Below are 20,796 nucleotides of genomic sequence, written 5' to 3'. Positions count from 1 at the left end.
TTGAAGGCACTGTTCAGTTTTTTAAAAAATTTTTCTTTCTGAATTTCAGTTTGTGTAGCTTCTATTGTTCTGTTTTTACTTTTACTAATATTTTCTTTTGCAGTGTCTAATCTACTTTTAGGATCATTGAGTGTTTTAAAAATTTCAGATATTATATTTTCATTAGATATGAAAGTTTCATTTGACTCTTTTTTATGTCCTCCATTTTTTCTTATTGTTTTTATGTTTTATTTCACATTTTGAACAAATTTCTTCTCTATTAACTTTTGTCTGGTATTTCTGGATTGGTGTCCTTTGACTGATTTTTTTTGTAGTTATGAGTCACATGTTCCTGCTTTGTTGCATGTCTAATAATTTTTGTTTAGATGATGATCATTGTGGGTTAAGTTGTTGGGTGATTGGATTTTATTGTCTTTTTAAAAAAAATGAATGATGTTTTTGTGGATTGTAAGTAACTTGTTGACCTGATTGATGTTTTTAAGGTTTCCTTCTATATTTTGGGGAAGGTGAGTCTAGACTAACCTTTACTCTAGGGATAGTCATGCCCTATTACTAAGATGTGACCTTCTGTGGCTTTACTGAATCTACTGGGTGATCAGTGAAATTGCTCCACTCTGGCTTGTGAGAATTTTGAATACTTCTCAGTCCTCTGTAAGTTTAGGAACTATCTATTATTTTGTTGGCCAAGCTCTTGGAGTTTCAAATTCTTCACGTTCAGCATTAAACAATAAACTCAAGGGATACAGCACATTTCTGGTGCTCATTTTCTAAGTAGCTCGATCTTGTGTTGTAGTCTTCCCTACAAACTACAGCTACCTTGGCCTCCACAAACTCTAGTCTTTGTCCCCTCAATTCAGTGGAATCATCATGTTCCAAAGTAGCTCCAGGAAGAAAGCCAGGGTGATTGTCATGCTCAGCTGTTTTACTTCCCTTCTTAAAGCAATCACAGTCATGAACTGCATGTTGTCTAAGGTCTTAAAAGTGGTTCCCCCCACCCCATATGTTTCATCCAGTTGTCTAGTTGTTTACAGTGGTAGGGCAAGGCAGGTTCCAATTGTTCCATTATGATAGAAAAAGTTCCAAATACTTTTTTTAGATTCACTTCATCTGGAATAAAATCCTTGTTAAGTATGAAGGAGTTATAGTTAAAGCACCCAATCAATGCCTGGCGCATAGGAGCCATATATGTAATACTAGATATTCTAGTATGGTGATTGTCATCAATATCTTTTAGTGTGGACTCTATTAACCCAAGGATTTACTAATGGCAGTGACTTTGGATTTTTTGTTTGTTTGTTTGCCTTTTTGCATGTCCTAAGTTATCTGAGGAATGCATATAGAATTCATCAGTGTACTTGTAAATTTGTGTAAGTACTACCAAATGTGATATCTACTATACATATTGCCTCCTAGAAAGTAGTGTATTAAAAAAATTATAAAATATTTAAAATTAAGACCCTAGTGATTGCAAACCCCAGTGAAGTAGAAATTTCATTTTATATTCTCTTCACAAATGTGATTCAAGAGCCACAGTGATTTCAGAATAATTGATTTGTTTTTTTCTAACTCAAATTAAAAAGGAGTAAGCAAGTCAACTAAAAAGTCAACTGGCTCAGGCCAGCAAAAGCTTAAATATTTATTAACTATTAGTAGAGAAAGATTATACTAAAAACTCTCCTAATAAAATAAGTTAAAATGCACGTTGATTAGAGATGGAATGTTGGCATACTGAAGTGCAAATAAAAACACAATGCTCTTAATATGGGGAAACATAAATGAAACCAGACTTGTTTCCATAATTCATAATAAATCAATAAATCTTCAAATACTTTGCATAAGACTGATGGCAAAATGTACTGTACAAAAAATGGTCACTGTACAGCAGGGAATAGCAGTTATCCTTGGGAATCTTCTGGTTGAAAATTCCCTTGAATGGCTCCCTCATTAGAGTCACCCCATATTCCAGCTTTCAGCCAGCACAGGACACAGTCAAGGCCTCAAACCGACAGCCAGATGAGGAATAACTGATTCAACTAGATGCATAGGAGTGATGGTCTATAAAATAGGCCATTAGAGTAAAGCTAAAGTATCTGAGAACTGTGCAGTACTCCAGGGTTCTGCTGGAGCATGTATGCTATAGAAATAGCTAATTGGGTCCCTGACCAGCATTGTATCATTAATTTATTCCAGTTAATTCCCAGTGCAGCTCTAAGAACATCTATGGTTATGAAATTCAGAATGGGATAGGTTTGGCACTCTCTCTGGACCTCAGTTCTTAGGATGTGAATCTTAGATACTATATTTGATAAATGTCTATAGTAAGAATTCATCCCGTTTTTTTCCCCTGCCATCTCCATTTTTACCAAACCGTTTCAATCCAGTGGGTCCTAAGAACAGACAATTCTGGGGATTGTAGACTTATCCTGAGTGTATACTAGAGCCCTTTAGTGATCCAGGATACAATACATGTACTAGGGCTGCTCTGGACTCTGAATTTGGCATTCACCTCCCTGGAGAAGCTCTGGGCCCTAGCAGAACAGAATGGACCGGACTGACAGCTCTGGGACTGCACAGAGTTTAGAGACTTAGGTGGGCATGACATTGACATTGGACTTCACGGAGCAGAGTGGGGGCATTTGAGTTTTGCCAGATTGTAGAAGTAGGGAAAAGTCAGCCCATTTCTATAGCTATCACTGTAGAGGTAACAGGGCATCTCATTTCAGAATTTGCAGCGTTCAGATTGCCAGCTAAAGACAGGTATTGTTTAGTAAATACTTCAATTAAGCTTGTCTTCCTAAATGGTTGGAAAGTAGTACTGATGTATGTATTTGTCAAGGTCTTCGATTTCATCCTTTCAATGTTTCTTAGCACGTTTTTGTTTGTATGTCTCTTCAACTAGTCTGCCATGTAATGCCATTTGTAATAGTTCAGTCGGTGCCCTTTTCCACTCAGAGTGATTGCCCCATTAATAGAAAGACAATCTTTGAAATACATTATGTAAGAGGCAATCAATATCATGCCTTTTCTATTGATGTAAATGACTGTATTTATTGCAGGAAACAAACTCACTTAGACACTCCTGAATTACAATCAACCTAGTAGGACCTAGAACTAGTAAATGTTTTGTTCTACCAATTTTACTTTACAAATAAAATAGTCAGATGCCAGGTACATAAAGAGTGTGAAATGAAACAGACACGAAATAGTTTAGTGTGAGATTCCTCCTCTAAAATGGTTTGTGAGAGACAAATGGTAGTTTTGTAAACATGTAGTAAACCAATAGCAGTTAGAAAAGCAATTTAATGCTAATTATGTAAGCCTGGAAGTAATTACCTGAATGTACAATGAAATATTGCCTTTTAAAAATGGACAAAATATTTGATTTTGCTCCTTTGCTTTAGTCTGTGACTAACAGCAATGATTTTTATTTTTTCATCACTTTCTGCATTTAAGCAAAAGGGGGCTAATTTTGAAAATGTCTTTTTCTCATTTTCAAATTTTGGGGCAAGAATGCTTGAGTTTGAAATACCCTTTTCTCTTCAGCTTTGATGAGATTCCTATGAAATTAAGAAGCACACTCATTTTGTACTAACTCATAAGAAGATGGCTTTGTTCATGTAACTTTTGATAACAGCCTTTTTCCTGTAAGTTGGTGTTTGGATCACAGTGACATGGGTCTGGTTTGTAACTTTATACCAGGTTCCTCTGAGGCAGGCAAAGATGTCCTGAAAAGTCGGGTCTAGGCAGGGAAAATAGGTCAAGGTCACATTCTTCCTTATGAAAGGACGGACTGAGCAATGTGAGCTTCCTTCGGGTTCCCCAGGGAAGGGGTGGTCAGATGATCTAGGCTAACTCCAGGACTCACGACTTCTCCCCATAGGCGGAACTGATGCACTTTCTGAGCGTTTCAGGTCCACTCCCCGCCCAGCCAGAAGCATACCCAAGCATTTGGAAAGTGGAGTCAATTTTCACGATTGACTCAGTCTAGGCACACGGCTATGTCCTAGAACTATCCAGAAAAGAGTCAAATGTCTAGTCTCAAACACTTGGCTACAGAATAATCATAAGCTATGACTTTTCAGCTTTCTGCAGTTTCAGAAAAATAAATAACAAGAGTCAGCTGATGAAATGCAAGATAGAATAGATTTCTTTAATAAAATCAGAAACCCAAGTTCTCTCTTCTGATCAACCTGGAAAGGTTTGTTCTGACATGATAAGTAGCTTCGGACAACTAGTTAAATAGACTAAAAGTGGGATTCTTTTCGCCACTGCTATTTTTTTTTCTTTTTTAGTTGCACTAAAGTAAAATAATCCCCTGTCTTGAATTTTCTGAGAGTTCTGCACTTTGTACAAACAGCAGTTTGGGCTGCATCGCTGGAGGTCACGAACCCCAGCCTCAGATCTTTGTTTTGCCAGAGAAATGATGGGAACCTTGGGCGCGGCGGCTTCACCGAGGCTTTTCCTTGTCTCACTAGGCGAAGAGTGTGACGTCGACATAAATGAATGTGACAGCAACCCCTGCCATCACGCCGGGACCTGCCTGGACCAGCCCAACGGTTACACTTGCCACTGCCCGCACGGCTGGGTGGGAGCAAACTGTGAGATCCGTAAGTATTTCCGCAGCTCAGCCGGCAGTGTTTAACGTCGCATTTTCCTCCAGCAAGAAGAGGACGTCGACTGTGACCACAAAGCCCCCTGGGCACTGGCAGATGAGGCAGGGAGGCCCAAGAGGGACACCCGGGGCTACCCATGCCTCAGTTTACTTCCTACCCAGTTTAGTGTGCTTGCCTGAGTCTGAGTCGGCCTGTCCACCAGGATGAGGATTTTCAGATGTCATCCAGAGTTCACTGCTACCCGTGCAGCCAAAAATGTGCTTAACAGAGAAGCATTAGAATCATATCAAAAAAGAAAAAAACACAGAGAATGTAAATTCACTTTTCACGTATGTCTTTGAGTCCCTTCAAATGTATCAGGTTCCATCGATTGCCTGGAGAAAAGTCCAGCGAGGACAAGCTTAAAAGAAAAGCTGAAAAACATTTTGGGCTGCTTAAAGCTAAGCGTTCTCCTATGGTGAACTAACAGAGGTTTGAAAATGTCATAATCAAGATTTTATATTATTAAAACAGTGGATCTACTAGGATTGAAGTGAAAACGAGAACTGATGTGGAATTGGGTTTTCAGATGTTTTGGAAACTGTTTAAGATTCAATTGTGAAAGGTGTTTTTTTTTTTTTTTTTTTTTTTCTTATTTAAATTAGGCAGGGCAGTTTGATTTTTCACAGCAGAGGAAATCCAATGCTTCTTCCCCACCCCAGACTGCTGCTTTTCGTGGGAAGCTTTCGTAAGAGGTTCCTCTTGTGCCCTCTTACCCGCTCCTTTGCCCCTTGACCGATAAGGATGAGTTATCTGCTGGGAGCTTGGAAGGAAGCAAATCAGTATATACAACCCTGCCTACTTGTCTGCCTGCCTGCCTGCCTGCCTGTCTGTCTGTCTGTCTGTCTCCTTCTTGGGCTGACCTGTTGCTGTCTCTGCTTGTCCATGCAGTGTTACAAGATCAGGCCCTGGGAAGGGGCCCAGCGCTGCCTGTGGCCGGACAGGGTGGTCTAATTCTCAGTGCCTGTCTCAGGTGGAGGACGGCCAGTATTGGCAACCTCTCTTTTCCAAGTGTGGACCAATATTCTCCAACATCAACTTGACCAACAATGAAGATTCTATTTGGCCTCTTATCTACTCACTCTTCGTCTTTCCTGTTGGCTCATAACCTGAGAAGGAAGAGGGTGATCACTGCTAGGCCTCCCCTTCAACCTTCCCAAATGCTCTCGTGCAGAGTGGCCTTAGAACCAACTTTCCTTGCTGAAGATGGGTGAGCAATACTCTCTGTCTGCCTGCGGGTACATTCCTGCACTTGGTAAACAGTAGGTGCTGAGCAATGGTTGCCTCATTCTTAGCTGTCATCCGCTTTGAACAACTAGAAGACTGTGGGTGCCAGCTCAAAATGTCATTTCTCTGTACCTGATGGAATAGTGATAAATGAGATGCTTTTGAGTTAATTTTTTTATAAAAACAGAATATTTTGGGGTAACAGGCATTATATAATTAGGTAGTTTTTATTGATATAATTAGACCTGGACATTTCATTCTCAAGTGGATGAAGATATCCTGTGAGGAGAATCTTTCCACCTTCCCTGCCCGAAGAGTACTACGGGCTGCATAGCACAGGGAAATGGTTTTCAGGCCTGTGACTGACTGCGTCCCACATTAAGAAACATGTTTTACATCTTGATGCTGCACATAACACAGACTAACATGCACACACACACACACACACACAACATAAAGTAACACGTTTACAAATGTGAGACACTCTGATACAGTTTTTTTAATTGCTTTTTAATGGGAGGCTGGCCCCACTGCATTGATTTCTACAATCTGAATTTGATAAACATTGCTTACTAATTGAAGTACGTGGCTTTAGCACCAGAGGTGCCACCACTCATTATGTGCGTCACCCTGGGCAAGGAACTGCCCTCTCAGAGTCTCGGTTGATTCCTATATATTAATATAATGGAGAAGATAACAGTTTCTACCTCATTGCATTATAGGAGGAATAAGTGAGTTAACACCTAAAACAATTCAAATCGAGCACATACTGAGCTCTCAATACGAGTCAGCTCTTATTAACCAAAATAATGAGCCGGACGTCCAAATACAACTATGTGACATCACCACTTGGGCGTCTTAAAGGAGCCTCCAATTTAAGGTGTATAAAACCAAACCGCAGGATCTTCCACTCCAACCTGGGTGTGTGGCTCAGCAATGGCACCACACCTCATCCATCCAGCGACACAAGCCAGGAAATTGAGAGTCAGGGGCCCCCTTTCTCTCCCCTCATTGCTGCGTTTAGTCCCATTGACTCCCACTTCTAACACAGCACTCACATCCATCCCCCTTCCTGTCCCCCCCACCACCCCAGGCCAAGCCACCACCAACTCTGCCCCGTCCTGCAGTGGCCTCTGAACTGGCTTCTTTCCTTACTCCTCAAATTCTTTCTTCACACGCAGCCAAGAGGATCTTTTCAAAGTGTCAGTGGAACACCTGGACTCCCGACTGTTTCCATCCCTACTGCGCCAAGCTCCTATTAAAGCCCAAATGACTGAGGACCCCAGGCCACACTGTTGTCTCCTCGGCCTGTGTGGCCACCCTATCCTGCAGGGCGGCACGTCCTCCCTGCCGGGGCCCCTCTCTGCCGCTCTCTGTCCTCCTCCCAGCCCTCCTGCTGCTCTCCCCGCCCTCCGCCAGGCCTGTGCTTATTCTGGTCCTGTGCCTGGAACAGTCTTCCCTCTGCTCTTCTTGGTCCCTGGTTGGTGCCCACTCACTCCTAGAGCCCAGCTCCCTGGGACTCCTGTTGTGAAATCTCCCTTAGTGCCCTTTTATTTATTTATTTGAGACAGAGTCTCACTCTGTGGCCCGGGCTAGAGTGCCCTGGCGTCAGCCTAGCTCACAGCAACCTCCAACGCCTGAGTTCAGGCGATCCTCCTGCCTCAGCCTCCTGAGTAGCTGGAACTACAGGCATGCGCCACCATGCCCGGCTAATTTTTTCTATATGTTTTTAGTTGGCCAACTAATTTCTTTCTATTTTTAATAGAGACGGCGTCTCGCTTTTGCTCAGGCTGGTTTCAAACTCCTGACCTTGAGCGATCCTCCTGCCTTGGCCTCCCAGAGTGCTAGGATTACAGGCGTGAGTCACCACGCCCCTCCTTTAGATGGGACATCCCCATCCTTTCTGGCTGCACTGCAGAGCTTGTCAACCATTATACCTGTACATTTATTTTGTGGTCATTTGTTTGATCCCTGTATCCCTCAAAAGACCTAGGCTGCCCTGAGCCCACTTTTCTCTCCATTTCCCTCACTTTGTTTCCCTGGCACTAGGCACCGTGCCTGGTGGTGTTAAACAGTAGGTGCTCAATGCATGTGCTCAGTGAACGCATCCTTATGAAGGAGATGATCTCTTCCTTTCATTCCCTTTTCCCATTCATTCCTCTTCTGAAGATTGACAAGGGTTGTCAGATTTGTTTCAATCTCATGGACTGCTTGGATTGTCCTGCTCACCTGAGCTATAGAAACACAAAGTCATTTGAAATCCCTCCTCCTTCCTTGCCCCAGGTGGCAGGTGGTCTCGAAACTTACTGAGCTGTCTAGGTGACGCCTTCACAAGACTGCCTCACCCTCACTTTCACTCTCTTTTTAAATAACACAAGTGGACAACTTAACTAGTCTAGCTGTGTTCACCTAGGTGAATTAAAAACTAGATATGAGCAATGTCTTTTAGAATAAATATGTAAATAACTGGAGTCTATTTTTGGCATAGTGGAAGTCATTGGTGGATCTGGTTTTATTCTCAGCTTGGCCCCTGACTGCCTGCTCCACCTGGAGCAGCCGCTCCAAGTCTCGCACCTCTACCTAGCTCAAGGCGATTGTTTAGGGCCAACTGAAATGTTAAATGCAAAGGCACTTTGGAAAATACAAAACCTCAAAACAAATTTAGCTGAAATAAAAATGCAAACGATCCCCCAGACCCACCAATGTGACATTTTTCTCGAACAGCTGGAGTGCACGCGTTCCTGGTCATGCACCTGCTGAGGCTGATGAGATCAACCCATCTGGCACTTTCTGGTTCATGATTCTCCCGCAGGCCATGCTGTAGCCAATGCAGCAAATGATTCTCGCGAGGGGACTCCCGGGACGCAGCAAATCGATGACTTATGAGGATAGCGCCTGGCCTGGGAGACGGCAGTCGCAACCACCTGGTGCAGATAAATTTGCCGCCTCTCAGACCTAGTGTTGGGTTTATTCAGATCCATCCCGGCTACCAAGCCAATTAGCCTGTAAAGCAGCCACCGTCCCTTCTAGCAGAAAAGTTCTAGGTGACAGTAGGTGGACTCTAGCTTCAAAGAAAGGGGCAGGGGGAGGAAGGAGGAGGTTTTAGGAGAAATTTTGAGAAAGGTTTCCCCCAGTCCAAATAGCTTGGAACACAGAGTTTTGGGAAATGGAGCAGATGGTCAGAAATTCAAGCAGTCCGGCCTGGGACGTGGTGCTGAACGCATAACCCGGTGCGGTTGTTTTTCACCGCGGTGGCCAGGTGGCAGTGCACTCACTCACTGCACACACGCGGTCGCTATGACGTGTAGGTTATTTCTGCGGAGTTTATGCACAGCCTCAAGAACTCAGCGAGAACTCACGCGACCCTCCGTCGTGATCAGATCTGAGCACTCTACCGAGCTGGAGCAGAAACACAGCACTGGCTGCCCTGAGTTGATGCTAACGGGGTGTTACAACATCCTCTGCTGAGCGTTGGACTCCAGCCTGCAACTGAATTTTTTAGAGAATGTTATCATACTTGGAAGTCAAGTAAATCACGCTTGCTTTTTCAGCCAGAAAAAAATGAATCGTCTCTCTCAGTGTGCACCAGGTATTGCCAAGTGAAATGGCTGCGGGTTTGGGGATTGGGCCCGGGCTCTGGTTTCACAAAGCTCCTTCTCCCTCCCATCGCAACCGTTTATCTGCGACGATTTACGGTGCAACGTCTGCCTCCGTGTGGGTCTTGGCGCAGACGGAGCAGCGAATGCACTGATGATCGGTTAGTCTTACGAAGCTCCATGAGCTCAGGCAGGAAGACTTGAGTGACAACAGGCTTCAGAGGCCTCGGTAAAACACCCAGGAGGGCTGGACACAAACTTAGAAGTCACTTCATTCACGCATTCTTCTCAAATTCTCAGGGTGGGCTCATGGGGCGTCATTCTGGTAGGCTTCTAGGAGACCGGTCTGCAGGCCTGGCCCCTTGTTGGGGCATCTACCTGCGCTCTTCTTCCAAGTGCAACTTTTCAAGGCAAACAATAGCCGATCCTGATTCTCAGAGTCATAATTTTAAAATATGATTTGGGAGCTGGTAAAGGAATTGCATTTTTTGAATAATTATGCAGCGAAACCGTTTTCTATTTGTGTTCCTTGATGAGTTCCTCTTTTACACCCTTTGCCCATTTTCTTCTGTGGTGTGCTCCTGGTTTTTCTCAACGGTCTGTAAGAGTGGCTCATGTGCTAAGGACACTAACCCTAGGTCTGGATTATCTGCAGATAATCCTTCTTCCCGGTTTGGATGGTATAAGTTCTAAGTTACTGGTGTAAGGAAGAAAAGGCCTTCACATTCTGAAGGGCGCGGCTCACACCCAGGCATGTGCTTGTTTTCGCCCTCAGACCTGCAGTGGAAGTCCGGGCACATGGCCGAGAGCCTCACCAACATGCCGCGGCACTCCCTCTACGTCATCATCGGGGCCCTCTGCGTGGCCTTCATCCTCATGCTCATCATCCTGATCGTGGGGATCTGCCGCATCAGCCGCATCGAGTACCAGGGCTCCGCCAGGCCGGCCTACGAGGAATTCTACAACTGCCGCAGCATCGACAGCGAGTTCAGCAATGCCATCGCGTCCATCCGGCACGCCAGGTGCGTGCTGCTGGGGGTGGCCGTGGGGGAGGGGGAACGTGCATGCTTTCACATGTACGTTCTTGGAGCCGCGGTCGTGTGATGAACAGGACTTTTCATCTGCCTAGGGAGGATTTTAAAGATGAAAACATAAGGCCGGGCGTGGTGGCTCACGCCTGTAATCCTAGCACTCTGGGAGGCCAAGGTGGGCGGATCGCTCGAGGTCAGGAGTTCGAGACCAGCCTCAGCAAGAGTGAGACCCTGTCTCTACTATAAATAGAAAGAAATTAATTGGCCAACTAACATATATATAGAAAAAAAAAATTAGCCAGGCACGGTGGCGCATGCCTGTAGTCCCAGCTACTCGGGAGGCTGAGGCAGCAGGATCGCTTGAGCCCAGGAGTTGAGGTTGCTGTGAGCGAGGCTGATGCCACGGCACTCACTCTCGCCTGGGCAACAAAGCGAGACTCTGTCTCAAAAAAAAAAAAATAAATAAAGACGGAAACATAGGTGCAACAAAGTACAGGGGGCAGATCATTCGGCCACTTTATAATCAAACCCCTCTTAATTTGCTGCAAGCGTTTGGTTTTGTTTTGTTTACATTGAATACAGCCATTCATTGAATTTTTGTTGGTCTGTGACTATAAATATCCTAATCACTAGATATTGAAACACTTTTTGATGATTTCTTTTCAGACTGTCTTTTGCTGTGTTGCTCTTCAGATAGTCAACATGGATACAAATAATACAATTTAAGGGCTTACTAAAGGAATGATAAACGGCTATCTTTCCACTTCTAGAGCTCGTATTATATGAAGCAGTGTCCCTGTCTGGAGGGAGGACTCGTAGAGGGACAAGGGGTTAGTGTGGAAACACAGAAAGAGCACAAGTTCTGGTGCTTGAGATGTAACATTGAGCCTTAACTAGTCCATTGCCTGACGCTATAGTCTAGACAGATCATTTAACTTTCCATAAATACAATTCCTTCAGCTGTGAAAAGGGATAACTCTACCTCCTTAGAGAGTTATGACAGTCATATTAAATTACAAATATGAATGGGTGTGTAAACAGATAACACTGTATTTACTTCTCCAAATCTAATATACAACACTAAAAATCAGCTAATATAACATTCTTTTTACTGACTTTTGCAAAGAGTATTTAATCCAAAAATAATAGCAATATCGTTTTTTGAAGCAAGTCATCTTTTCTTTTAATTGATAGAATAATCTAAAGCACGCAATTCAGAGAGTCAGTGTGCTGTCGTCGAAAGTGGGCTGGGCTTGGTGTCTTAGGATCAGGGCCCCGGGCAACTGTTCTCTGTCTGATCTTTGCTGAGATGTCAGATGTTACTGTTGGTCAACACATGAGAAGACTAAAATTTTATCTGAATGGCAGAGAAGCTAAGAGGTTCAAAAAGTTTGCTTTCTCCAAAGAAAGCCTCCAAAGCCAAGTCTCAGATCTTACAGTGGTCTTGCCACTCCAGTAGAAGCAGAAGCCAAAACTCAGCCTCCAGGAGGGAGAGCTGAGGGGAGGGAGAACTTGGGAGACCTGGAGCAGCTGCCCAGGAGGGAGCTGCACTCAGCCTTCCTTAGGCAACTGGGAAGGAGCAGAGAGCTCAACCCTCCCAACCCGGCTCCTTCCTTGTAACTCAGGCAACACAGCACCCAGGAAGCCTGAGTACCAGCCCCTGCAAGCCCCACCTTAACTATTTATTTGTCTTTTTACTGCCCCATACATAAAGGGCAGTGGTTTTTATTGCTGTGTCTCCAGTGGGTCCTGGCACATAGCAGACCTCATTCAAATTTGAGGTCTGAAATAAATGGGTGATATCAGTTAGGGGCTGGCACAGGATGCCATGACCTACTTGACCAGTAGATCCATCCTAGGGTACCAGCTCAGTAAGTGCCCCACACTGCAGGAATATTCATAGTATCCTGAAGTTACTGGACCAGAAGGAGAGAGCGTAAAAAGGAGCAGAGAATCGAAAAGCTGCTTTGGTGCTTAGCAGTCTTCTCTCTTCTTTGTTCCTGGAGGGGCTTAGTTCACCAGGAGGGAGCAGGGGCCATGGCTTATACTTTCATGTACTTGGGGGTCCAAGAAATCAGATTCCCCTGTGCCCATAGGCACACGTGGCCAAGATCCTTCATGGCTCAAGAGGAGGTTTATTTTATTTCAGTCCCAGAATGGTTTAGCATAGATTCCTCTGAGCCTTCTGCTCATTCAGCCCACTGGGAAGATATTCAACTCAATCCCCTTGGATGGAAAGAATAAACTTGAAAGCATTTACAAACCTGGTTCTTATTTGGTGCTGATTTTTATCAAAAATATTTACTGTGGAATTTCTAACAAGTTCCTACACGCATCAGTGACGACAGATAAAACTATTGATTAAAACAGTATCTTCCCAAATATCTGGAATCCGGGAAAGCTTCTCCTTTTGAACACATATTCAGCCCGTGGTTTCTGCAGCGTGGCTGCGTGGAGGCCAGGGCTGGCTCTGGCTGGAAACCCTAGGAAGGTATTGCAAAGTCTCAGGCCTTTGGATGTTTATCCTCTCCCTGGCTCTCAGTAGCTTTAATGTCCATTTCACGGGCTGTCCCCCTGCCACATGCCAGGAGGTGACATTGGATCAGAGTGAGTGCAGCCCAGTGGCCACTCAGGACACAAACTGAGTGTGTGACCTGTGACATTCACAAGCGAGACTGAGGAAATGTCTGGTGATTCTGCTGTCCGCAGTCAGGTGGTGCTGGGGCCGGGGTGAGAGGAGCCCTCCTCCCTTTCTCCTCCCAGGAGCCACCTGTTCCTCAGCTCGCTTTGCTTCTACTCAGGCAGGACAGAGTGTGTGACCCAGGGGCGGGGCAGCAAAGCCACACTCCCCAAGTTCTCACGCTGAGGTCACGTCTCAGTGCTGATCGCTCACTGCCCTACCAGCTGGAAGTGCCTGATCACAGGAAACAGAAAAAGGAGAGCCCTGGAAAGACATGTTTACTTCTTCCAAAATAGCTCAAAACCTTACAATTTTTGGCCTTTCTCAGTATCTGACATTCTCTGCGGTGTTGTTTCAGCGATTGGCTTTCACGGGGCTATGAACTAGAACATACGCTCTTTTATCTGCCTTATAACTGGTTGCAGCATCTTTTGTTTCTTTAGAAAAACAGGCACACAAGACGTCACCAAGTATGATGTTTGAGATGTCAGTGCTGTTGACACTACTGGTGCTACGACTTCTGTTAGAGCGTCTATGACAACCAGCGTTTACTGGGAGCGTCCCCTGGGCCAGAAATTGCGCTAAATGGTTCACAAATAATTCATTTGCAAGAATCTCACAAGAATCCTAAGGCCCATGTGTCGTTAGTCCCCTATTACAGGTGAAAGGAATGTGGGCTTAGCAAGATAATGCAATGTACACAGGGGCCACAGAGTTTGTAAGTGAGAAAGCCAGGGTTTATACGTGAGATTGGCAAGGCAGAGTTTGCAGACGAGAAAGCAGGTTTGCTGATGTGAAGGTGATGCCGTTACCTGCTGCAGTCCACGGGCTCTCGCCAGGAACAGGGGAAGCGAGCCCTGCAGTTCACAGGGTCCTCGCGTGCAGGAAGGAAGCGAGGGTGTGCTCAGAACCCGGGCTTGGAAGCCAGACAGCTCCACCTCCCGCCAGGGGTGTGGAATTAGGAAAATGACCCCTAAGCCTCCATTTCCTGCTCTGTAACATGGGGAAGATGACACGTACTCACGTCACAAGGGCGTTATAGCAGTGAGATGAGATGATCAGTCTACGAAAATGAGACGGCGGGATGAGGTGCTGGCTGACCCCTCAGAGCAGTGTCTGACGCCCAGCTGGGGGTGCAGGGGTGCTGGGATGGAGCCGCCAAGTCAGGGCTTTTGAGCTGCTTTTCTCGCAAGAGAGAGTGAGTGTCCACTCTTCCCCACCTTTTAAAAATCTAGCTCCCTCCCCGATCCTCAGAGGACACTTCCTGAGTGTCGTGGTCTGTGCTCATGTCGGGACGTGAGCCGCCCCAGGTGGGAACGTGTAACTAGAGCCACTGAGCGCCCCACCCGGCACAGAAGGACATTTTTTTAAATTAATTTTTTTAAGCTCCTATGTTTTATTTTTTAACTCGATAAGAATGCTGTCTGAGTAAAACATCACACAGAATACTGATCGAAAAATTCAGTCACAAAACAGTATGGGGAATATTGTCTCAGTTTTGTTAAAATATGTGATAAATATTTCTATATATGACACTTTCAGAGACTCCCAATACATATTCATGTTGGTAAAGGGAATTGAAGGGACGTGGGCCTGAGGGATGGGCAGCCTGCAGAAACACCCACAGACGTGGACAGCTGCTCCTTTGGAGAGTGGGACGAGGGTGATCCTTACAGTCTTCAGGCATCCTTACTGTCTGCAAAATACTTCAGACTTTGCAGGCCACACAATTGCTGTCGTGACTGCTCAGCTCGGCTTTCCTAGTGCAAAATCGGCAAAAGACAGTGCTAGTGGGCTTGACTGTGTTCCTACAAAACTTTATTTAAAAAAAAAACAAAAAACAGGCAACAGCCTGGGACTGGCCTGCAGGCCATAGTTTGCTAACCCCTAGTCCACATTGTCATTTTCTCTAGCTTCCAGTTAGATTTTATTTTTTGCAATTAAAATGTACCTATGGTTTAGTGCCTGAGAGCTTCAAATGGAATTCTACAGGCGTTATCTTGTTGGTGTGTTATAACATCCACCCCACTCTCAGAAACACAGGAGATATCAAAAGCTGCTGTATTTTAAACGTAGGTATGAATGTACATTCATTCATCCCCAAGTGCGCACCTGCCCCTGGGAGAGGTGTAGGAGGTTCAAGAAAGTCTTGTTTTGTTTTATTGTGTGTTTAAAAATGACGATGTTTCTGTAAAGCAAGCCGTTTTAGCTTCCATGTGGTGGGCATTGGATTTCCGGTGGAGACCCATTCACCTAAGGAATTTGGACCACGTTCCTGGCAGCTAGTGGGGCGAAGGGAAGGGATCCCAGCTCCAAGCTTGCCTGCTCCCTTTTCTAGAGCCGGGCGCTAACGTTACCTTAACCGGGTTCCCTTTGTAACCAACGTTATACTTCATGACCCAGACTGGTTTGGAGTTCATCCTGGGAGAACCAGGCCACACAGCTGACTTAACCAGTGTGGGCCCAAAGTGACGCTCCCTGTTCCTCGGGCTGCTTTTGAACAGGCCCGGGTGAACACACGGGTGGCTCTTGAGTTGGCCCTGGCCTCGTCACGCCCCACAGATCTGCCACACTCATCCTCAAACGAGCTCCGAGGCCACGTTTAAGTGTACCGCTCTTTGAACTGCAGCTTGGTGATGGATTGCATAAAATGAAGGCATTTGACTTTCTAAATTTCAAGAGAGCAGATTCTTCTTCAAACTATGAGATCGTGCTTAAACACGAGTATCTTAGAGATACATTCAATCTATAAAGTTGTTTGGGCTTTTCCTCTCAGCCAACCACTTGATTACTTAATCAATTAATTAGTATTCACTGGCCCTGAAGTCCAAGTTCCCACAGGATACCGTCCTTCTTATCCTGCCGTGTGAGGCTATGGAGAGAGCTTCCACTGGGTTGCTGGAGTTCTTGTTAAATTATTATTACCGATATGTTATTACCAATGTCTCTAGCTATTTTATGAGACATAAATTATCAACGGATTTGCATCTGAAAGTAGCCTTGGAAATTTTCGGACTTGGGAGAAAGTGTAAGACCCAATGGGCTATTATCCTGTTGACACTTTCCCTGTTCTCAGATTATGCAGGCCTCAGACTATTTATTTATTTATTTTTATTTCAGCATATTATGGGGGTACAAATGTTAAGGTTACATATATTGCCCTTGCCCCCCCTTCTCGAGTCAGAGCTTTAAGCATGACCATCCCCCAGATGGTGCACCTTGCACTCATTATATATATATATATATAAATAATATTTATACCTATCCCCTCCTCCCTGCTCCTACCTGTCCGACACCCGATAAATGTTATTCCTATATGTCCACTTGGGTGTTGATCAGTTAATACCAGTTTGCTGCAGGGGGGAGCCCTGCAGATGAGGGACCCCCATCCGTGCAAGCACAAGGCTGGACCTTTAGTGAGGCCTCATGATAGAAACCCTTTTACTGAAGGCTTTGGTGTCATGGCAGTGATGGCTATGGGTTTCTTGGGGGCAGAACACTTTAACTCTAATCCCGCATTCTGTCTGGCATGGCTTTCGCCCTTGTGCTCTCAAAAGCCAGCAAAACTTGAGTGAATAGGAACACAAGATGGATGGCTGTTTAAAAATAAAAGATCGAATGAAGAGTGTACTGTTTTCTCATTTCCCACTCAATTCTACTTCCCATCTCTGTACATGAGCAGACAGACTTTTCAAAAGATATCAAAGGAAAAAAAAAATAGGAAAAGAGGAGAAATGGGACAGGAACCATAATAAATAAGCTCCTTTCATTCTGAGGGGCCCCCTCCTAGGAACCCTTCTAAAATTTAGGGTTTTTTAAATATGCCTTTTTAAAGAGCCCTATTGGACTCGAAACAGCTAAAAAATGTTGTCTCTGCAAAGGAGGATGGTGGGGAGGGTGGAAGTTTGTTTGAATCATGTTGCACTCCTGGGGTTTTGGGGAAGGTGAGGTCATGAATGGGAAGAGACCACCCAGAAGTTGAATTGGCTTTATTTTAATAATTGCCATCTTAAGACTGGTTTGGCAGGAAGTCCTGAAATTGGATTTTGATTCCCCTGGTTCTGGGAGTCAGTCCTGCTGTCCAGGCAATTTTGAGATACACAAATCTGTTGGGATCGTGGCTTTGCGCTTGGGGAAAAACGCTGGCTTGTGTGCGCCTGGGGTTAGGAGGTAATAAGTGGGTGGGGTTCCTTGGTGGTGAGGCCATAGTTTGTGGACCGATACCTTTGTACCCGCAGTTGTTTCCTCCCTCTGCCCTTCTTGTGTTGGGATCTCAGGTGAACTCTGAGCCTTCACCACTTGTCCCTGAAAATCCCACAGGAGAGCCCGGGAAGACCGCACTAGGGTAGATATAAAATAAACTTGCCTCTTCAAATATTTATGGGTCTCAGAAGGAAAAAGACAAATCGATACCCATTTTCTTAAAACCTATTGTAGAACTGTCATGCTTGACTGCTTTGCCGGGATTTAACCTAGAAGCTTTGACATTAATTTGGGCTCTACGTTTTGCGAAATCCATTTTTTTTTTTTTGCCTCCTGCACAGAAGACTAATAATGTTCATACACATTCAACTGTTAATATCAGGATGTCTTACATTTCTGTACTTGGTAGAAAATATACTTTTTACAGCATTTGTATAGCTCCATTTGATTCATGAATGTAAAATATTATTGCCACTCGCCTTTATAGGATTGAGATCCAATATTTATCTAACCAAAGTCCTCTCCGTCTGTGATTTCAGGTTTGGAAAGAAATCCCGGCCCGCGATGTACGATGTGAGCCCCATCGCCTATGAGGACTACAGTCCTGACGACAAACCCTTGGTCACGCTGATTAAAACAAAAGATTTGTAATCTTTTTTGGGGTTATTTTTCAAAAAGATGAGGTACTACACTCGTTGAAATATTTTTAAGAAATTAAAAAGCTTAAGAAATTTAAAATGTTAGCTGCTCAAGAGTTTTCGGTAGACTATTTAAGAACTAATTTTCTGCAGCTTTTAGTTTGGAAAAAATATTTTAAACACAGAATTTGTGCAATCCATAGACTCCGTTTTAATGTACTTTCAGCTCCGTACACTGTATGCTTCCACTAGTGTGTGCTCTTTCCGTGGTAGACACTATCACAAAACCCAGATTCATTTCTGCGGTTGTTACAGAATAAGTCTAATCAAGGAGAAGTTTCTATTTGACATGTACGTGCTGGCTTTCTGAGTAGAGTTAGGAAAAACATGTAAAGTAGAGTATGATGCATAATACAGTATACCCGTTACTTAAAAAGAAGTCTGAAATGTTTGTTTTGTGAAAAAGAAACTAGTTAAATTTATTATTCCTAACACGAATGAAATTAGCCTTTGCCTTATTCTGTGCATGGGTAAGTAACTTCTTTCTGCATTGTTCTGTGGAACTTTGCGGACACACTCGTTTGATTTTGTTTTTGTCATTTTTGTAACAGTCGTCGAACTAGGCCTGGAAAACATGCATCAAGAAAGGGCCTAGGGAGGGTGAAATATGATCGATTTGAATCTGTATTTTTCTTTAAGAAGTCAAGGTTTTTGTATCGTGAGTAAATTTGCATTTGAGTTGTTTGTTGCTAGGAGGTAGTAAACGTAAGAGAGTACCGGCTCCTTCAGTAGTGAGTATTTCTCATAGTGCATCTTTATTTATATCCAGGACATTTTTGTGGCTGTATTTGATTGATCTGTGCTTCTTCCGATTCTTGCTAATTTCAAAGAATATTGAATAAATGTTATCAAGTCAAGGATGCACTCGTCTCTGTCATTCTTTTAAAATTATATAGAAAGTTTTGAATTTGATATTGGTTGGCAAACAAGCAATCCTACTGTTTGTGATGTTTTAAACATTCCGAGGAGAATACCTCTGTGGCTGCCAGAGCTGTTCCCTTTGCCACTGGGAGCCTTCCTGAGCTCCTGGTCACCAGCGAGCTCACCCTAGCTCTTGTCAACGTGAATCGTGGGGAACAAGTAACAAGAATTCTCATTTGAACTTTTGCATCTGGATTTGCCAGTGAAATGTAGCACGTGTAGGTGTGGAGCATGTTGCAATCTGAAGATGCTTCTAGTAGGCAGTACTCGCAGGCACCTCAAGGAATACCTGACATGCTGCCATCCTACAGAGATCGAATGAAATTGCCTTAGGAAACAGCTGCTTGGGCCTTAGAAACGTGAAGGCAGTTTAGAGCCACGCCTGTATTTAATTCCATTTTGTGTCCAAATGCTGCACTGAATTCCCAGAGTCATCTTTTAAAATGCATAATTTGCTTCGCACGGGAACATTTGGTAAGGCCGAGAGGAAGTCCCGAGACCAGGTGTGAGGGAGGGTTTTAAGGAAAAAGAATTATTTAAGATGCTTTTCTTTCCTTCTCTACCCTCAAAACATCTGTTCCTAATTCTACAAATGACATGGCAGTGCACCCACACTCTGATTATTAAATGATACAGTGCAGTATGTTAATATTTTTAGTTTAAGTGTTTGGAAGTGAAGTAAGAACAAAATATTAACTCGGTTGGGGCAAGCATGCATGGGAACACATAGCAGAGAGTTAAACAGACTTTGTTTACTCCCATCTTCCCCTACAAGACCGTGTTGGTTGTGTGGTGCACAGACAGCGTGATCGGGGACAAGGGAGGGCTGCTGCAAAGGTTGGTGTGAGCTGAACTCGGTATGTCCATTGACTCCCTCACGTGCCCCAGGACAGTGTCCGTGCTGCTGTGTCTTTTATGCATGTTGGTCTTCATTTGGAAGCTACTTTGATCATTACCCTATGAAATCATTTTCAACCTCCCAAATTCCTAAATTCATTATAGGTGATGGCCCTTAAAAAATTCATTTGAAAAACTAAACAGTCTTTTATGAGTTACAAGTTGTCTTTTTAAAGCAAATTAATGGAGCCTACTAATGAAGATTTTGGGCAGAGCCTTCTGGCAGTCCGAGAGTGGCGACCGAGCACGTTCGCTTGTTCATTTGGACCTGCACTAATAACGATCTGTCTCACTGAGCACTTGGTCCATGTCGGGCAGATGGGGCAACAAGAGCCACCAAAGGATGCTGGCTCCTGGGTTTGTAGCTTCTGCTGAACCAGACCTTCATCTACCAAACACAGAAGTATAGAGTTGGGCTTCAAGGAGTGCAGAGAAGGGAAGGTACACTCTACTCCAGGGGAGCTCATTTGGAGCAGAGTGGATTAAAATCTTGCTTTGACCATTTACTTGATAGTAACTTTGGGCAGGTAACTGTCTAGGCCTAAGCTTCAAGATTTGGGAAACAGGGATCATGACAGCACCTTCCTCGGAAGATCAGTGTGTGAGGCCTGAACACCAGAACGCGTGCGAATCACTCAGCCCCCGTCGCCAGCACTCGTTAAGCGTCCAGCATGTGTCAGCTATTGTTGCTGTTGTCCTTGTTTTAGATACAGACGTTATCACAAAGTAGTTCAGTGCCCTCGCTTTGGTGGTTGGTGAGTGATCTGCAGTTAGCACACTGTGACTGTGCCAATAGTCTCCCAGAGCTTGGAGCACGTCCTCTGAGTGTCAAATACTCTGCACCTTGTTTAGGCTGTTACTTTGCACCCTCTGGGACAAAAGTGCTTGATA

The 20,796-nt window shown here is 44.3% G+C and overlaps 1 protein-coding gene across 1 annotated transcript in view; it reads left to right on the top strand.

Annotated features, from left to right (window-relative positions):
- Window positions 1-18,965, top strand: part of DNER (delta/notch like EGF repeat containing) — a 315,218-nt gene extending 296,253 nt beyond the window's left edge. Inside the window, exons 11-13 of the mRNA XM_020288165.2 lie at window positions 4,476-4,607; window positions 10,251-10,497; window positions 17,929-18,965. Of these exons, the coding sequence (XP_020143754.2) occupies window positions 4,476-4,607; window positions 10,251-10,497; window positions 17,929-18,040 (491 nt within the window). The 3' untranslated portion in view covers window positions 18,041-18,965. The remainder of the gene's footprint in view (window positions 1-4,475; window positions 4,608-10,250; window positions 10,498-17,928) is intronic.
- The last annotated feature ends 1,831 nt before the right edge of the window (window positions 18,966-20,796 follow it).

The sequence above is a fragment of the Microcebus murinus genome, chromosome 8 (genome assembly GCF_040939455.1).
Source record: "Microcebus murinus isolate Inina chromosome 8, M.murinus_Inina_mat1.0, whole genome shotgun sequence".
Classification (NCBI taxonomy): Eukaryota; Metazoa; Chordata; class Mammalia; order Primates; family Cheirogaleidae; genus Microcebus; species Microcebus murinus.
The sequence above is the reverse complement of the archived record's forward strand: the minus strand, read 5'-3'. Positions and strand labels throughout refer to the sequence as shown.